Genomic DNA, 15,298 nt, shown 5'->3' with positions numbered 1-15,298 from the left:
GGCCAGCCGGTGGCAAGTTCACCATAGAGCATGATCTTAGAGAGGCGATGATCCTCCATCCTGGAGACGTGCCCTGCCCAGCACAGCTGCATCCTCAACAGCATGGCCTCAATAGTGGTGACCCCTGCCTGTTCAAGGACAGTGACATTAGTCACGTAGTCAGTCCAGTGGATGTTTAGGATTGTATGGGGGCAGCGCTGATGGAAGGTGGTGGTGGTAGATGACCCATGATTCAGACCCGTATAAAAGGGTAGACAGTACAATGGCTCTGTAGACACTAATCTTTAAACTTTTCTTCAGGTGTTTATTGCACCAGACTCTTTTATGGAGTTTTCCGAAAGCTCTATATGCCTTTGCTAACCTGTTGTCTATCTCTTTGTCAATCTTACCATCCGAGGAAATGGTACTTTCTAGGTAGTTGAACTACTGGACTGACTTAAGCTCTGATTTGCCTATGGTGATTTGGGGATGATGGAAGACTTCCTGAGGTGCAGGTTGGTAAAGAACTTCTGTCTTCTTCAAGCTGACTTCCAGCCCCAAAAGCTCAGCAGCCTCTGCAAAGCAGGATGTTAAGCACTGCAGAGCTGCTTCTGTATGAGCAACGAGGGCAGCATCATCAGCAAAAAGCAGCTCGCGGCCAGGGGGCATCATCAGCAAAAAGCAGCTCGCGGACAGGGTGATTTAGGGTCTTAGTGTGGGCCTTCAGTCGCCTTAGGTTGAATAGGCTCCCATCAGTACAATATCAGATGTAAATGCCGTTATCTTCATCGAGGTCTGCCGTGGCCCTTTGGAGCATCATGCTGAAGAAGATTGTGAATAGAGTCAGTGCAAGAACGCAACCTTGTTTCACACCATTGGTTATTGGGAAGGGCTCAGAGAGTGCATCGCCATATCTAACTTGGCCGCACTGATCCTCCTGTAACAGGATAATAATTTTGAGGAATTTTGGAGGGCATTAATTCCTTATTATACTATCTCTGCTGATACTTAGGTTTGATCTCAAGTCATTAGTAGTTGTGAAGGGTTCTGTAAGCTTCCCATCCCCTCTCTCAAATGCAGGATTAATGTGCTGCACTGGAGTGTGGGAAATAGAAATATTTAGTATAAGTCTGTAAGCTGTCCTTGTAACCACAGCTATGGGGAGTTACGACATTGCTGCTCTTCAGTGGCATGGTGTGGTGATATGCTTTGCAAACCCCGAAGAAATGGAGCAGCAAGGAAGTGACCATGCGTGTTGTCTAGAGTAAAGCTGTTTATATCTGTGGGAACAGCAGTCAGACTACACGTAGATAACAGCAGACAGATCTACTCAAGCCTTTTCAGTTTGTATGGTGTTTTGGATACAAAGTCAAGTTCAGTTTCAATCTAAACATATGGATTGGTGAAAACTCATTCTCTGAAGATGAAACTGAAAAAAGAGTATTTCCAGGCTTTCTAAGATTTCATCACAAGGAGAGCACTTGCAGGCAGCTCCTCTCTCCACCCTTTTTCAGGATGGCTGGTAGACTTCCTCCTGCCTGGAGAGAAGGAGAGCTGTCTGGCCTGTCTTTACTATCCATCGAGTCTCTGAGCTGGAGACTCAGAAGAGGAAAGTGTAGCAGTCTTGCTCATGAGAGAGAGTGCCATGCTAAAGAATGAACAAAAATGCTTCTTTTCCTTTAATTGTATTTAGATTAAACATTGGAGAACTAAGGTTTTTTCATATTTCTAAAGTGAATATTTCTTTAAAGAAACGTTTTTTCAAAGCAGAGATCTTTATGTTCCTCACTTTTTTAATGTATTTTTTTCTTGTGTACGTGGTTGACTGGCTTCAAGCCAACATATTGTTGTGACTTGCTATCCAGACCAGTAATGCCAGAGAGGGAGCTCGCTCTCAGAGAAGGAACAAAATATCTTTGGAGCCTTTGGGCTTGCAGTAGCCTAGCTAGACAGCTGATACAGAAAAAAGCTGAAGTGTGGACAGTTAAACATTGCCTCTGTCCATAGCTGTCTGTTGTTTCTCCAAGACAGCTGTGTATGTGGTAACTTTTCATAAGAGTCCTTTCAGAAACATCCCAGTGAACAGTCAGGAAAACATAGTGGGGTCCAGTCCTTCCAGTTGTCCTCATTGATTCCCAGGGACTCCCAGGGGCATTCTGCAAGATGCCAGATTGGCCTTGGTACTGACTGGTACTGGCTACTGACTGTGTGCTGACACCATGCCTCAGTTCTTGTCTCCGTTTAAGGTTCAGGGCAAGCCCAGGGAGCAGGATTTTTCTCTCTATTGTCCCCCACCTTCCCAGAAGAGGATTAAAAAAAAAGGGGAATAGAGAAAAAGATGCTTCAACAAGGTTAAGTCTGTAACAAGTTTAATGAAAAACAACAGGGGAAAGGAAAAGGGAATTAATAAGGCACAAAGGATATTTAACTATATACAAAACCCGATCCCAGTAGTCCCGAGTGGAAGTGTCTGAGCAGGGCCTCGTGGCCGCTGTGACTCGTCACGAAGGACCACAGTGGTGCCAGGAAGCTGATGGTGGTGGATGCTGCCAAGCACGTGGAGGCAGCCCCAGCTGCCCCAAGATGTGATAGGAAGGAGCCCAGGAAACCAGGAAAAGCCCGCAAGAACCCATGGTCCTACAGACACCACCTGTCCTTCCCTTTCAGGCTGTTAACCCTTAAACCATAACAGTTCTCGGGACTTCTCTTTGCCTGCAGGAAAGCCAGTCATCTGCAGAAGAGAGACTTTGTTGTAGCTCGTAAGTAAACATCCCCACGTGTCAAAGCGAGTGGTTGGCTAATGATTTGCTGACAGAAGTGTTAGTTGTAGGAAGCTTCTGAAGAACTGGAAAAGAGGAGAAGGAAACAGAGTCTGTTTCCAGATAATAAGTGAAAAATTATTGGGGGGGCGAGGGGGAAGGGAAGCCAACACACTTATAGAAACACATTGCACATTGCTTTATTTTACAGGACAGCTTCTTTTTTAAAGTAATCTTTAATTAAGAAAGTCAGAGGACAGTAGCTTGACTCGAATGAGGTGGGGTGCTTTTGCTCATCCAATGCGCTGCTGCTCCCTGAAAGTTTCTAAAGGATGTTCTTCTGATCTCCTGTGTAGGCTGTTATACTGTCTCTTTCTCTAGCCATGCACTAAGCCTTACAGAGGTATGGGTGATGAACAGGCTCCTTTCTTCTCTTTATTCTCCAGTTGCTTTTGCTGCTGCTTTTTATCAAATATGTGATGTAGCTGAAGGCAAAGAGCAGTTTGTTGAAGAAGTAATAATGAGGGTTTTCTGGGAACTAAAGAGATCAAGAAATTTTTCTTTTAAAAAAAGCATATGTCAACGCTTGACATATGTGTGGATGAAAGGATCTTGAATACCTGTAAAGGTGTGAAATGTCTATGCAGCCTTTCAAAAGCTGTACAAAAGTGTTCAGAAGTGTATCTCCTCAAAAACAGACACCCCAAGCAAGAAAGAGTTGAAAGGAGTATTATCTGTGACTGCAAACTAGTTTTAAAATGCAGACCTTAGCTTCACTTTCAGATGTACTGTTTGTCAAAGGTAAAGCAACATACCTCTTGACCTTTAAGTGTGCCGGTGATGGTTAAAGCCAACTAGAAGAGATCGTCTTTGCGAAGCACAGCCCAAGCTGTTTGGGTGCCCCAAGGATTTACCTGTTTCATGCTCCAGTTCCCAAAATCTTGTCACTGGCCTCCATCTACTTTAGGATTTGTCTTCACAGGGCAGACCTAAATCTGTTGCATGGTCACACCATAGGATTAGCCTTACTGGGTGTGTCTCGTAGCTGTGGTCTTCTCTTTTGCAGCAGCTGAGATCCTCTTCAGGTTGAGACACAAGGACTACCTCTGCTTTCTCATCAGTAACTACCTGAGATCTGCCAGGCAGCTAAAAAGAGAGAAATCTCTGTGCATTTAATGGTGCCACAGAAGAAAATGCTGGGAGCATGTGTGACTCTTGCAGCAGTGGCAGTATTTGGGCATAGTGGGAGAGTCAGTGCTGGGATGAAACAGCCACGTGATCTGGCAAATGTTTCCCAGTTGTTGAAGTGACCACGTTGGCAAAATGACTAAAAGAAATGAATGTGGCAAGTGAAGTCATTAAATGTGGCCTGCATCACTTCGAAGGGGACATGCCCTGTGCAGCTGGAGGGTGGTGGCGCTGCAGTGGCATTGCAGCATATCTCTGAGCAAGCCCCGTGCTGTTCACTCTTCTGGTAGAAGACCAGAAGGCAATGGAGGGCAAGAATAGGGTTTCTGTTGCTTTCTGAGCTGGTGGAGCCTGCACAGGAGTTTAAGAGGCAGTTGCAGCTGGTGCAAAGGGGGATGTCTGGGGACAGAAATCCACATTTTGGTTAGCTAGATCTGCTCTGCCATCTGGAATCACAGAATATTAGGAGTTGGAAGGGACCTTGAAAGATCATCCAGTCCAACCCCCCTTCCAGAGCAGGATCACCTAGACTAGGTCACACAGGAACGTGTCCAGGTGGGTTTTGAATGTCTCCAGAGAAGGAGACTCCACAACCTCTCTGGGCAGCCTGTTCCAGTGCTCTGTTCCCCTCACAGTAAGAACATTTTTCCCTATGTTCAGATTGAACCTCCTATGTTCCAGCTTGCTCCCATTGTCCCTTGTCTTATCATTGGACATCACTGAGAAGAGCCTGGCTCCTTCCTCCTGACACTCACCCTTTAAATATTTATAAACATTAATGAGGTCTCCCCTCAGTCTCCTCTTCTCCAAGCTAAAGAGACCCAGCTCCCTCAGCCGCTCCTCATAAGGGAGATGCTCCACTCTCTCGATCATCCTTGTGGCTCTGCGCTGGACTCTTTCAAACAATTCCCTGTCCTTCTTGAACTGAGGGGCCCAGAACTGGACGCAATATTCCAGATGTGGTCTCACCAGGACAGAGTAGAGGGGAAGGAGAATCTCTCTTGACCCACTCACCACACCCCTTCTGATACACCCCAGGATGCCATTGGCCTTCTTGGCCACAAGGGCACATTGCTGGCTCATGGTCATCCTGCTGTCCACCAACACCCCCAGGTCCTTTTCTGCATGACAGCTTTCCAGCCACTCATCCCCAAGCCTCGTCCCCTCCTGCTTTTGTGGAGCTTCTCCCCAGAGTGCCTGTTGCTTGCTCTGCAGCCTACCCCTGGTGTCACAGTTGACTTGTCCAGCTGGCTGTTGTCTCCAGAGGACCACCAGTATGGCACAATCCACCCCACATGGCAGTTCTCCTTGGAGGGGATTAGTACCACCATAGCACAGAGTGGGAAACACTTGATTTCGAGTGTTGGCAGTACTAGTTTGGGAAGTGATGCGCAGCACCTGCCCACCCCTCACCAGTCTGCTGCCAGTGGCGTTAGCATAGATGCACAAACAAGTACCAAATGCCTCCAGAATTTGAAAGAAACAGATTATCTTGCTGCTAGGTGGCTCCAGTTATCCAAACACTTTGCTGAGATTGAATAGAAACATTAAATATCACCTGATGAAGTAAAGACCTCTCTAATTAGGGTTAAAAATGTGTTCCATTATAGTTTATTTTCCATAAAAATATGTAAATCATTTGTGCTCCTAAATAAGATTTAGTAAGTCATGTTACATTTATCTTTGAAAACCTTCACACCAACTATACCTTGGCTTTTCAGTACCTTTCCTACAAAGTAGGAAGTTGTACTTTTCCTTTCATTCCATATTTACACTTGTGAGCCCTTTTCTGGGCTCTCATGTTTACATTTTCTTCCCCCTCACCCCATGGCCACCCAGAGCTCCCTAGCTGGGGTCAGAGAAAGCAGCGGATCTTATTATTTTTCAGTGTGGTTGTATTTACTTCATATGATGCAATGTTGTCCTCAGGATGTAACGGTCAGTGTGACCTCTTTATAAACACCAAGCAAGTATGTGAGAAAACATTTTACAAGCCACAAGAGGATTCTTGGGGGCTGTCAGTAGAGCAGAAGAATTTTCCTTGGCTGGTGACAGCGAGGACTAGACTGCACCACTAACTGCAGCGACATATGAAGAACAGCCTCATAAGCAGGAGAGGTCATCGTAGACTGGGCTCACTCTCTGGTTTTCCACATCGTTTTGTATAATTTCTTTTTATGGAGACTTGAAAGGTATTTATTTAGCTCTCTGTTTCCTCTGTAGCCTTCATGACACACCTCAACTTCACAACTGCAACCTTCAGACTTAAGTAAGGAGTGTGCACCATGGCTGGGCTGTAAGCAGCGTCTCCTGGTTTCACTGAAGTTGCAGTATCCCACAAGGGCAGGGCATGGAAAGACAACTTGTCATATTTTTATTTAATTTTGATTGTAAGAGTAAGGCCCTTTTTATGGCTTCCCATAGATTAATGGAAAAATATTTGCAAGGCATGTATGTATTTGAGTTATGATTCCTCATTTTAAATTTTTAGGGATTCTAAGGATTCCTGTACAACCATGGCAGAATCTGGTATTGCTGTAATTTTTGGTTGAGACACTGAGGATCAAGAAATAGACAATGCTTTGAAGCCCAAGAAATATTTAAAAAAAACCCAAAACCTAGGTGTTCCTTCTACTGGACAAAAAAAATATTATTTCCCCAGTGCTCTTAGGATTTTATATTAAGAGGAAAATAAAATCAAACTCTCAGATCAAAGGTCACATCTTTTTGCATATGGTACAGTATTTGCCGTGAATTAAAGGCATTAACTTAAGTAAGTTGTGTATTGTTCTACAAAAAATACTTAAAAGTTTGCTGTTTTTTCTGATAGCATTAGAATTCCCAAAGGAATTTTGTATCCATGAAATATTTTTAATAATGTGTGGATTTCTTCTTATGACATGTATGAATTTGCTATGGCAAATAAAACACTTTGTTATTAACTTAAAAAGATATATATTAGTAACACACCTTTGGTGTATTTCTGATAGATTAGTAGTCTGGCTCATTGACAGATTAATTGATTAGGGCACATTGTGGTTTTTTTAATATGAAAGACAATTTTATGAAATAATAAAGAAGTCATTAGAAATTTACCATTTCGGTCAACATTGTAGCAACAATGGAAAAATACAGTACTATTAAAAAGAAAGTTGTGCTCCGTTGTTACTTGTAGCCCCAGGGTTGGTTCCTGGGCACCCCTCTGCCCTGCTGGAGTCAAAAGCCCAGCGGGATGTGAGCAGTGTGGATTGTAACTGGGAGCTGAGGAATAAAATAAAAATTCTTTTTCCTTATTGTGTAGGGATATGACCAAAGTAGCTGTGTGTGTTACTGTCTGTATCTTTCCTGGCTGTGTTAGTATATATTTTTTTACAAGGCTCCTTCAGTGATTTAAATAAGCAAGGCTGTCTTCTGTCACCTTGCAATTTTTTTGTCTTACTTAAAAACCTTTCTGCCCTGAAAGATCTGTGTCCTGCTGAGAAGACATGCTCTTACTGGGAAATGAGACATTGACTCAGGAAAAAAACCCCAGAAATTCCTGTAAGTCCCGCTAGCAATCGAAGAGCAGCTTACTGTAGGTGTGCTGAAGTTTTGTAATGATTAGCACACCCCAGGCTGAGCTTTCTTTCATCCCACCTCTTGGTTAAAAACTGATTTCACATCTTATGGAGCTGTGTAATTATAAAATAAAATCTCTGAAGGGATGGATGGTGGCTGGTGATTTATTTCACAGATTATGTATACGGTAAAGCAGGAAAGGCAAGCAGATGCTGCAAATGCAGCAGCTGTAATATGGGCCACAGAGATGAGAGAGGGACAGTGCTTTTACTGTAGAGAAAATCCCCTGCTTCTGATGCCAGGAATGTGAAATGTGTGCCGTTGTGGGGCGAAAAGTTGTAGGTTCATATGAAGCATACCTGGCCTTTATCTTAAACCTTGAGTGCATCAACAAGGAAGGGAAAAATCACTCATCTTTTTGCATTCCTTCCATTAATCAAATTAGAAGGGAATTGCCACTCGATACTTTAGATTAGTGCCATCCTGGTTGTTCCAGTGATCCTACAGCAGTTTACCCAAAAAAGGAATTCTAAAAATCTCTTTTTGACTAAATATAAGCTGTTTGCTTGTTAAAGCTGCAGGATTTTCCACATGAATTTACGTCACTTTTATTTTATGGATGTTTCTCCAGCCATATTAATCAGATATTGTTTTTAGAATGACAAGAAGGTCCCTGTTACACTTTTTTGTTGGGTATTGATACTTATTTATCTCAGGGAATATTTTCTGACTCACTGTATTCATTATTCTTGCTAAGAAATGATGAATTTATTCGTTTTGAGTTAATGTCCGTTCACCTTTGTATGGGAGTGAGAAAAGAGGAATGGTTCTTAGTTGGGTGTTACTAGTGATTTTTAAATCTTCTGTAAATGTTTCTGCCTTTCAATCAGCCCACCTATCAATTGCAAGCTGGCTTGGGCATAATTTAAAGTAATGTCAGGACAGTATTTCAGATATTTTAAAATACAGGCATTTCATACATTCATTGCAGATCTCTAGAACATTCGTACAGAAACAGAAAATATGTATCCCTGAAAACATCTCTGGCGGTGTCTATAGTAAAATCAGCCTTTAAAGAACTGCAATTTTTAAATCATGTTAAAAACAAACAAACAAACAAAAAACCTATTGGGATTATAGGAGAGACACATTGCCTGTGCCACCAGTGGATTTCTTAGTAACATTCATAGCTTTGAGAATGGAGGGCTGGATAGCTTCAGCTCAGAGCCTTGAATGTCAAAATTCAGGTCTTGACCATAAATCTTCCGGTGCATATTTAAGGCAAGGCCTTCTCAGTATGCTTGAATACATGGGGGGAGCAGGGAAGATGAGTTGTTTGTATCCCAATTGGCAATTTTTATGTTGTTTTCTTTGATGGTTCCTCACCATGTGATTTACTTCCCAGCCCAGGATCTTCTGCTTATAAAACCTGATTTATGTAAGTGTAAGACAGAGGAAGAAACAGGAATGTACTTTTAAAAGCCTTACAGACCCAAATGTAACACTAATGAAGTTAGACATGAGGGCTGAAGTTCTGGGAAGAGCTTTTGTGCACTTGAGGTCTCAGAAGCGGATGCCGCAGCTGTAGGCCTGTACCCCACGCTGCCCTGAGAGACCAGGGGGTGCTCTCCATGTCTCCCACGCTGCCACGCACTTATGTCTTATAAATAAGAATGAAGATTGGTTTTGTAAAGATGAGATCCTTTCATCTTTGTCTATGTTGTCTTGCACTTCTTTTTTTGCCCTGTGTATGTCTCTGGGGTCAGTGGGTCTGCTTGCAGGGTGAGGATAAGGACAGTGGAATTCAATCCCAGTTGCAGGTAATGTTTGTTATTTCACTAGAGTAAAGCTAGAAATGGAAAACAGTTCCTTAGGGTTCTGTAGCTATGCTTAGTCTTTAAAAAATGATAAATGGCTCCTAATTAGATGAATGATAAATCAAGAAAATTATAAGTACTTTCTAATAAGCCCTGTACTCAGTTGGGGTTTACACAGTAAGCTCAATTCTGAACGTCTGAGGAATGTACAGAATTGAAATCAAAGGTGATGTATGTTTTTATATCAAGAGTAAGCTATGTGAATTACAGTCATTGAATAAAGCAGAATTAAAAAAAAAAAATTCTCTCAGTTTTATTTACTCTGGCAACTTTGTGTTTCCCCCAGGGTGTATTTAGAAAAAAGAAGTCTGAAAAAAATCAGAATATTTTAAATATAACTTAGTATGAAAGCTGATCCATGTGTCTTGCTTTGAATCATGCAGTAATCTCAATATAATATTTGGGGTATTTGCAGCAAGAAAAAAGATTTTTTTTTTTTGCGTTCTAGGACAAAATTACTCTTTTTTTCCTCCTCCTGAAGCTTTCTAATAATATTTATAAGTAGATGAATTGACTGGTAGGTGACTTTAAAGGTATTTGGTATAGCGTCAGCATAATTTTCTGATTCAAAGATGACTGCATAAAGTATGAAATAAAGAAAACACTTGTTAATAGAGAAAGGAAAATGCAGTATTCAACTTTTTTTTTTCTTTCTTTCCCCACAGGACATTAATGTATGTATTCTTGAAAACTACCCTGAATGTTCCAATCCCAGGTTATTTTACATCATACCATATTTCTGTGGACAGCATCCAAGATGCAGGTAAATATATACAAGGTATCTCAATTTGTTCAGCAATAGCTATTGCCAACATTTTGTCAGAAACAGGCAACAGTTATTTGAAGTACAATAGAAGAGTGTAAGTATGATGTAGAGCTGTATCTTATAACTGTGTACATATATATATTCTAGAGTAAGGAGGATAATGCAAATATAGTACTATTCTTTTTTCCTGATTTAATACTTGAATAATTAATCAAATCTGGATGTATTTATCTGAACTTTTTTTTCTTGGCTGGCAAAGTGAGAATGGCAGTGACTGTATGTGCTCATTGCTCATTTTACCTGCACTGTAATTTTATAATATGTGTTTTAACTCTGTTCAGATGCTCATATCAGGTCTATATGTGAGCAATTCTAGGTTTCTGTGTCCGTGTAACAAGTAGTAATCATGTAAAGTGCAGCCTTCTACAGCTGTAATTGAGCTAGCTCATTTTTCATGTGTCTATGCTGTTCTCATATTGCTGTATTACTGATACTGCATAGTAAACTTTTATGCAATAATATGTGAATAATTTTAAATACCTGCTTGTTGTCAAATACCTTTATATTGTTGGTCACAACATGTTTTTTATTAGCTTTGTTCAACTTCAAGGTATTCTGTTTATTTATTACTGCTTCTCCATAGTGAAGCAACTGCACATGTTTTAAAAAATTTCTTTCAAAGGCCTTACTTTTTTGTAGCAGTAATAAAAAAACAAGAATGTGTTCCTTCTTATGTCTCAGTTTCTAAGTATCTTTGCTGTAAAATCCTGCTTTAGTTTTTTGGCATAGGTGAAGTTATGATTAAGAAACAAAACAGATTCATTGCTTCATTTTTATTACACTTTTTTTTCTTAATGTATTTTGGCCTTATTTGCAAGTGCTTATGGTTGCACATTTAGCTTGTGTGCATGAGTAATCTCATTAACAACAGTCATATACATAAATACTTTCACAAGTCTCTGAGGTTCCCAAGCAGTATGTTAAACTACTGTTTTGTGGCTCATTGGATATGTGTCTTCTATCATGCCCTTGCACTTCCTTGAGCTACTCCTTAGTCTCACTAGAAGCTGCAAGAAGGAGGCTTGCAGCATTTGTTAGGTTACTCTGCACTTTCAGAAAATGGATTAGTGCACAGAAAGTGGTGGGAAATTAAAATCCTGCTCCAAGTCTGCTCTAGTGGGAGTGTAAAGCAATAAGCTTTTCCATATGTCATCAACAGAGCTGCTGACAAATGATGTTAAATTCACTGTTGCCTGGAGTTTGCAATAGCCTAATGGAGTCAGGGAAGAGGTGTGATCTCCAGCTACTCTTAAGACTCAGATGTTCATCATACCAGCTGGACCCTGTGAAAAAAGCTGATTTCCTTTAGTTTGGGAAACTGGCGTTATATCCCCTGTCAATATTAATGCTCACTGCTGCCCCCAGGTCATAATTAATGTTAGTCTAAGAGATTTAGGATTCATGTGCTTGTCTAAGCAAACTGTGCTTCCAAGAAACTATGAGAGAAACGTAAAGATGTACTGGTGTCCTGCCAGCTTCTCCCAATGGAGGTAAAGATACAATAACCCTGAACCTTCAAAACCAGTATCAGATGCGAATCCTGTAGCAGAGCTGCAGGGGAGTCAGGCATAATGGCAGGGAAAGGGAAGCTCATGGAGACTTTAGCAAAAGTTAAAGGACGGTGTAAGAAACCAGACAGAGTCTCCTATGTGGTATTCCCTGATAACAGCAGACAGTGGTTGCTCACAGCAGTTCTGGTGTGGTGCAGGGACACTGCCACCCTTTTAGCACCCAGGGAAGTTGTTCCTCCTGTGAGATTGGTCATGGTCCCGAGTTGAAATAAAAGAGTTCACAGGTCTGAGCTTGCAAGGAACTCAGCGAAGGTTCTTAAATTCACTGTTGTCTATAGAGTTTACAATAGCCTAATGGAGGTGTGATCTCCAGCTGCTCTTAGGTAGCATATGTGGCTCGGATGTTCATCATACCAGCTGGACCCTATGAAAGAGCTTATTTCTTTTAGTTTGGGACACTGACGTTACATCCCCTGTCAACTTCAGAATGGAGTACTTCCACACAGTGGTTAACCTTTTAATGTGATCATGTTTTTACATGCCAGACTATTTCTATATGTTGTGCAGAAAAGTTCCGTAAGCCACCCAGGTTTGGTGGGGGCTTTTTTATGTTCTGTCAGAAGTACAGCACTGAATATTTTTTGATTCAGTTGTGTTCTTGGCTTGAATTTCTGAAGTAAATGTGTTTTTAAACTCTTTTTTTCCCCCCTCTCTTCCTCTTCTTCTATTAATTTCATATAGGGAACCTGGTGAATGGGCCCTTGAAAGAGCAAAGCTGAACGTTAATGAAAATTTTCTGCTTGTGGGCATTCTGGAGGAGTTGGAGGATGTGCTGCTTTTATTAGAAAGACTCTTACCTCATTATTTCAAGGATGTGCTTAGCATCTACAAAAACCCAGGTAACTTTTTCCATTAAAAAGCTGTTCTTTTAGAAACTTTGACAAAATCTGCATGGCTGCTGAAAGATACGTGTTTATGTCGTGTTTAGTCAATGAAGATGTTTATCTGTCTATTAGGGAACAGATTTGGTTGGTGGGAAAGGGTACGTATTCTGCTTTTATTTTTTATGTTACTGTGTGGTTTTCATTCTGGGCAAGCACTTGGTGCTCCAATGATCTTGCCATGTGCCAGAAATCTTCCCATTTACCACTGGAGTGGCTTTTTCGTCTTTTAATTCTGTCATACTCAGCGCTCAAATACTACTGTCGAAATATTCTCAAAATGGTTTCAGCAGTATCTACCTAAGCAAACCTTCGAGAAATGGTCTGGGGAGCTTGGACACTTTGGAGATTCTCTAGTACCAGCATATTTTCTTTCCCTCAACCTTGACTGAGAGTTGAAATGAAATACACCTTCAGTTAAACTGAGTTTAGGTAAAGCACAAATAAGAACACATATTTACAGCACTTTAAGTACAAAGCATGCTGAGGAAAAAGACTTAGGACACTAGAGTAGAAAAATGAAAACTGAGAGCACTTAATCCACCCCTTTATTTACACCCAATAGTCAGTCTGAAAGGGTTCTCTCTTCTCTGCGTCAGTCCATCCCTCCCAACACTTACTTATTGCTGACTTCTTTAGAAGACAGTGTTGTGTCTTATGCGTAAACCAAGAAATAAGGTGCTTCTGTGGGTTGTGCATATCATTCCTCATTTCCTGCTTACATTTGGCTGGGCCATCAACAACGTATGAACCAGGGAGAGACAAAACTTCCCTTCTTGCTTGGTGACTTGGTTGAATTCATGTCAATGTGAAATGCCTACAGCCACTGAACTGTGTGTTTTGTTCCAAATTATGTATTTAAAACACATGGATCAAAGATTGAATTTTGTTCGTAGTGCATGCAGCTGATGGCTGGCTTTTGACTGAGAGAAATTATAGGTTTCTGTCCATAACCAGGAATTATGGGTGACTGTCCACCAATCAGTCCCTGCTTCCAGAGTGCATCTTTGAACGATTTGTATTTAGCAGTGATGCAGATATTACAGGAAAAGTGTGGCATTCTTTCTTTGAATGTGATTTCAGTGGGTCATTATCTGCTTGCAATGAGGCAGTGAAGGCAGCCATTAAGAAGGTGAGAGTGTTACTTTGATGTGGTGCTGTATCCACCCACAGATCTATTTTGCTCATTAACAGACATAAGGAGAGCATAGTATGGTATTGACATGAAAGCAGTGCCCGGTTTTGGATCAGTTAGTTCTCTTTGTAAAATAAAAAAATAAAAAGACCTACATTTGTTGTATGTGGAAATCTTCCTAAAGATTTGCACAATTCAGTCTCCAAGGTTTGCCTATGGCCGTGTTACACGAGGGAGAGGCAATAGAGGGATCAATAGAAGGATGCTCTCTTTGCAGTGAGCACACTTTTCTTTGAAGATCAATAGGACTTCCTCAGCCGTTCTGTGCACCATAGATTTTCACTTCTCCTACAATGAGGGAAGGTAACAATCAGTCTCGATTTTCATCAGGGTGCCCTAGAAACCATCAGGTGTGAAAAAAGCAATCTCCCAGAATTGTTAAGTACTGGATAATCTTTCTTTTCACTGTGTATATTCCAGTATTCAGGGGAGATTTCATCCCCTGTTTCAGGACAGTGACTTCCTCTGGGATTTCATGTGTATGCCTCATCTTGTGTCATGTCTGAAGATTCATCTCTTTCCTTCAGTATTCCTCATGCAGATTGAACTTTTGTTTTTCCCATTCACTTACTGACATGGAAGAATAAGGAAACAGTTTCCTTGTGTGAACTCTCTCCTCCTCTTTTCATACATGAATATATTTGGCTTTTTTTTTATTTTATTTTTCAGGCTATTTCTGAGTTGGTGCTAATGATTACAAAAAACTTAACAGAATCAGTGAAGAAAAAAAAAAAGAAAAAAAAAACCAACCAAGTGCTGTGTAAGAAATCCATCATTTTCCTCAGGGCACCTTAGACCTGATCTGCAACACCCTCTGCTGTTGCATCATGAAGCACTGGGAAGAAGAGATATTACTCTGCCCAGCTGTGTGGTGATCCCACGAAGCAGCAGATACTTTGGGCCAAAACTGACCTTTTGTTGCACCTAACATTTGCAGATAAAATCTGTTCAATTTACAGTTTTGTCTGCTGACCAGCTGCTCCACCTGAGATACTCTTATGGCAATCTTTCCTTTTTTCATGTAAAGAAAGTAAAGCTTTTCCAGATCTTATCTTTTATTAGCTGAAGATACAGAGATGAGAAAAACACAGTGAAGGACTGTGTACAGAAAGGTGATTCACTTCCAGGTCAGTGAATCTCTACGCCAGGGTCCACTGCAATAAGTGGTTCTGGATTAGACACGATTGAAAAACTGGATCTGTAGAGCTGTTTTGAAGCAGAAATTAACTGAAGGAAGGCAATTTCCATCCAGTGTTGCTTTAGTGGATTACATGGATTAGAAAGCAGAGTAGGAAGTTGGTGATTTCTGTCCCACCAGTATAATAATCTAAACCAAATTAAAAGCACCTACCTCTTGCTGTAGGAAGCAAACTGTTAGATGTTATCAAACCCATAAAATCACATGTGCACTTAAGATACATCTGCAGGAGTTCTGGGTTAAACTCCTTCTTCTTCCCAAAGTTG

General features: G+C 41.1%; 1 protein-coding gene across 1 annotated transcript in view; it reads left to right on the top strand.

The window, feature by feature from the left end:
* UST (uronyl-2-sulfotransferase) overlaps window positions 1–12,597 on the top strand; it is a gene marked incomplete at both ends in the record, with an annotated part of 55,388 nt that extends 42,791 nt beyond the window's left edge. Inside the window, 2 exons of the mRNA XM_010185232.1 lie at window positions 10,027–10,124; window positions 12,440–12,597. Coding sequence (XP_010183534.1) covers window positions 10,027–10,124; window positions 12,440–12,597 — 256 coding nt within the window. The remainder of the gene's footprint in view (window positions 1–10,026; window positions 10,125–12,439) is intronic.
* Window positions 12,598–15,298: the final 2,701 nt, after the last annotated feature.

The sequence above is a fragment of the Mesitornis unicolor genome, unplaced genomic scaffold (assembly GCF_000695765.1).
Source record: "Mesitornis unicolor isolate BGI_N332 unplaced genomic scaffold, ASM69576v1 scaffold24195, whole genome shotgun sequence".
Lineage (NCBI taxonomy): Eukaryota > Metazoa > Chordata > Aves > Mesitornithiformes > Mesitornithidae > Mesitornis > Mesitornis unicolor.
The sequence above is the reverse complement of the archived record's forward strand: the minus strand, read 5'-3'. Positions and strand labels throughout refer to the sequence as shown.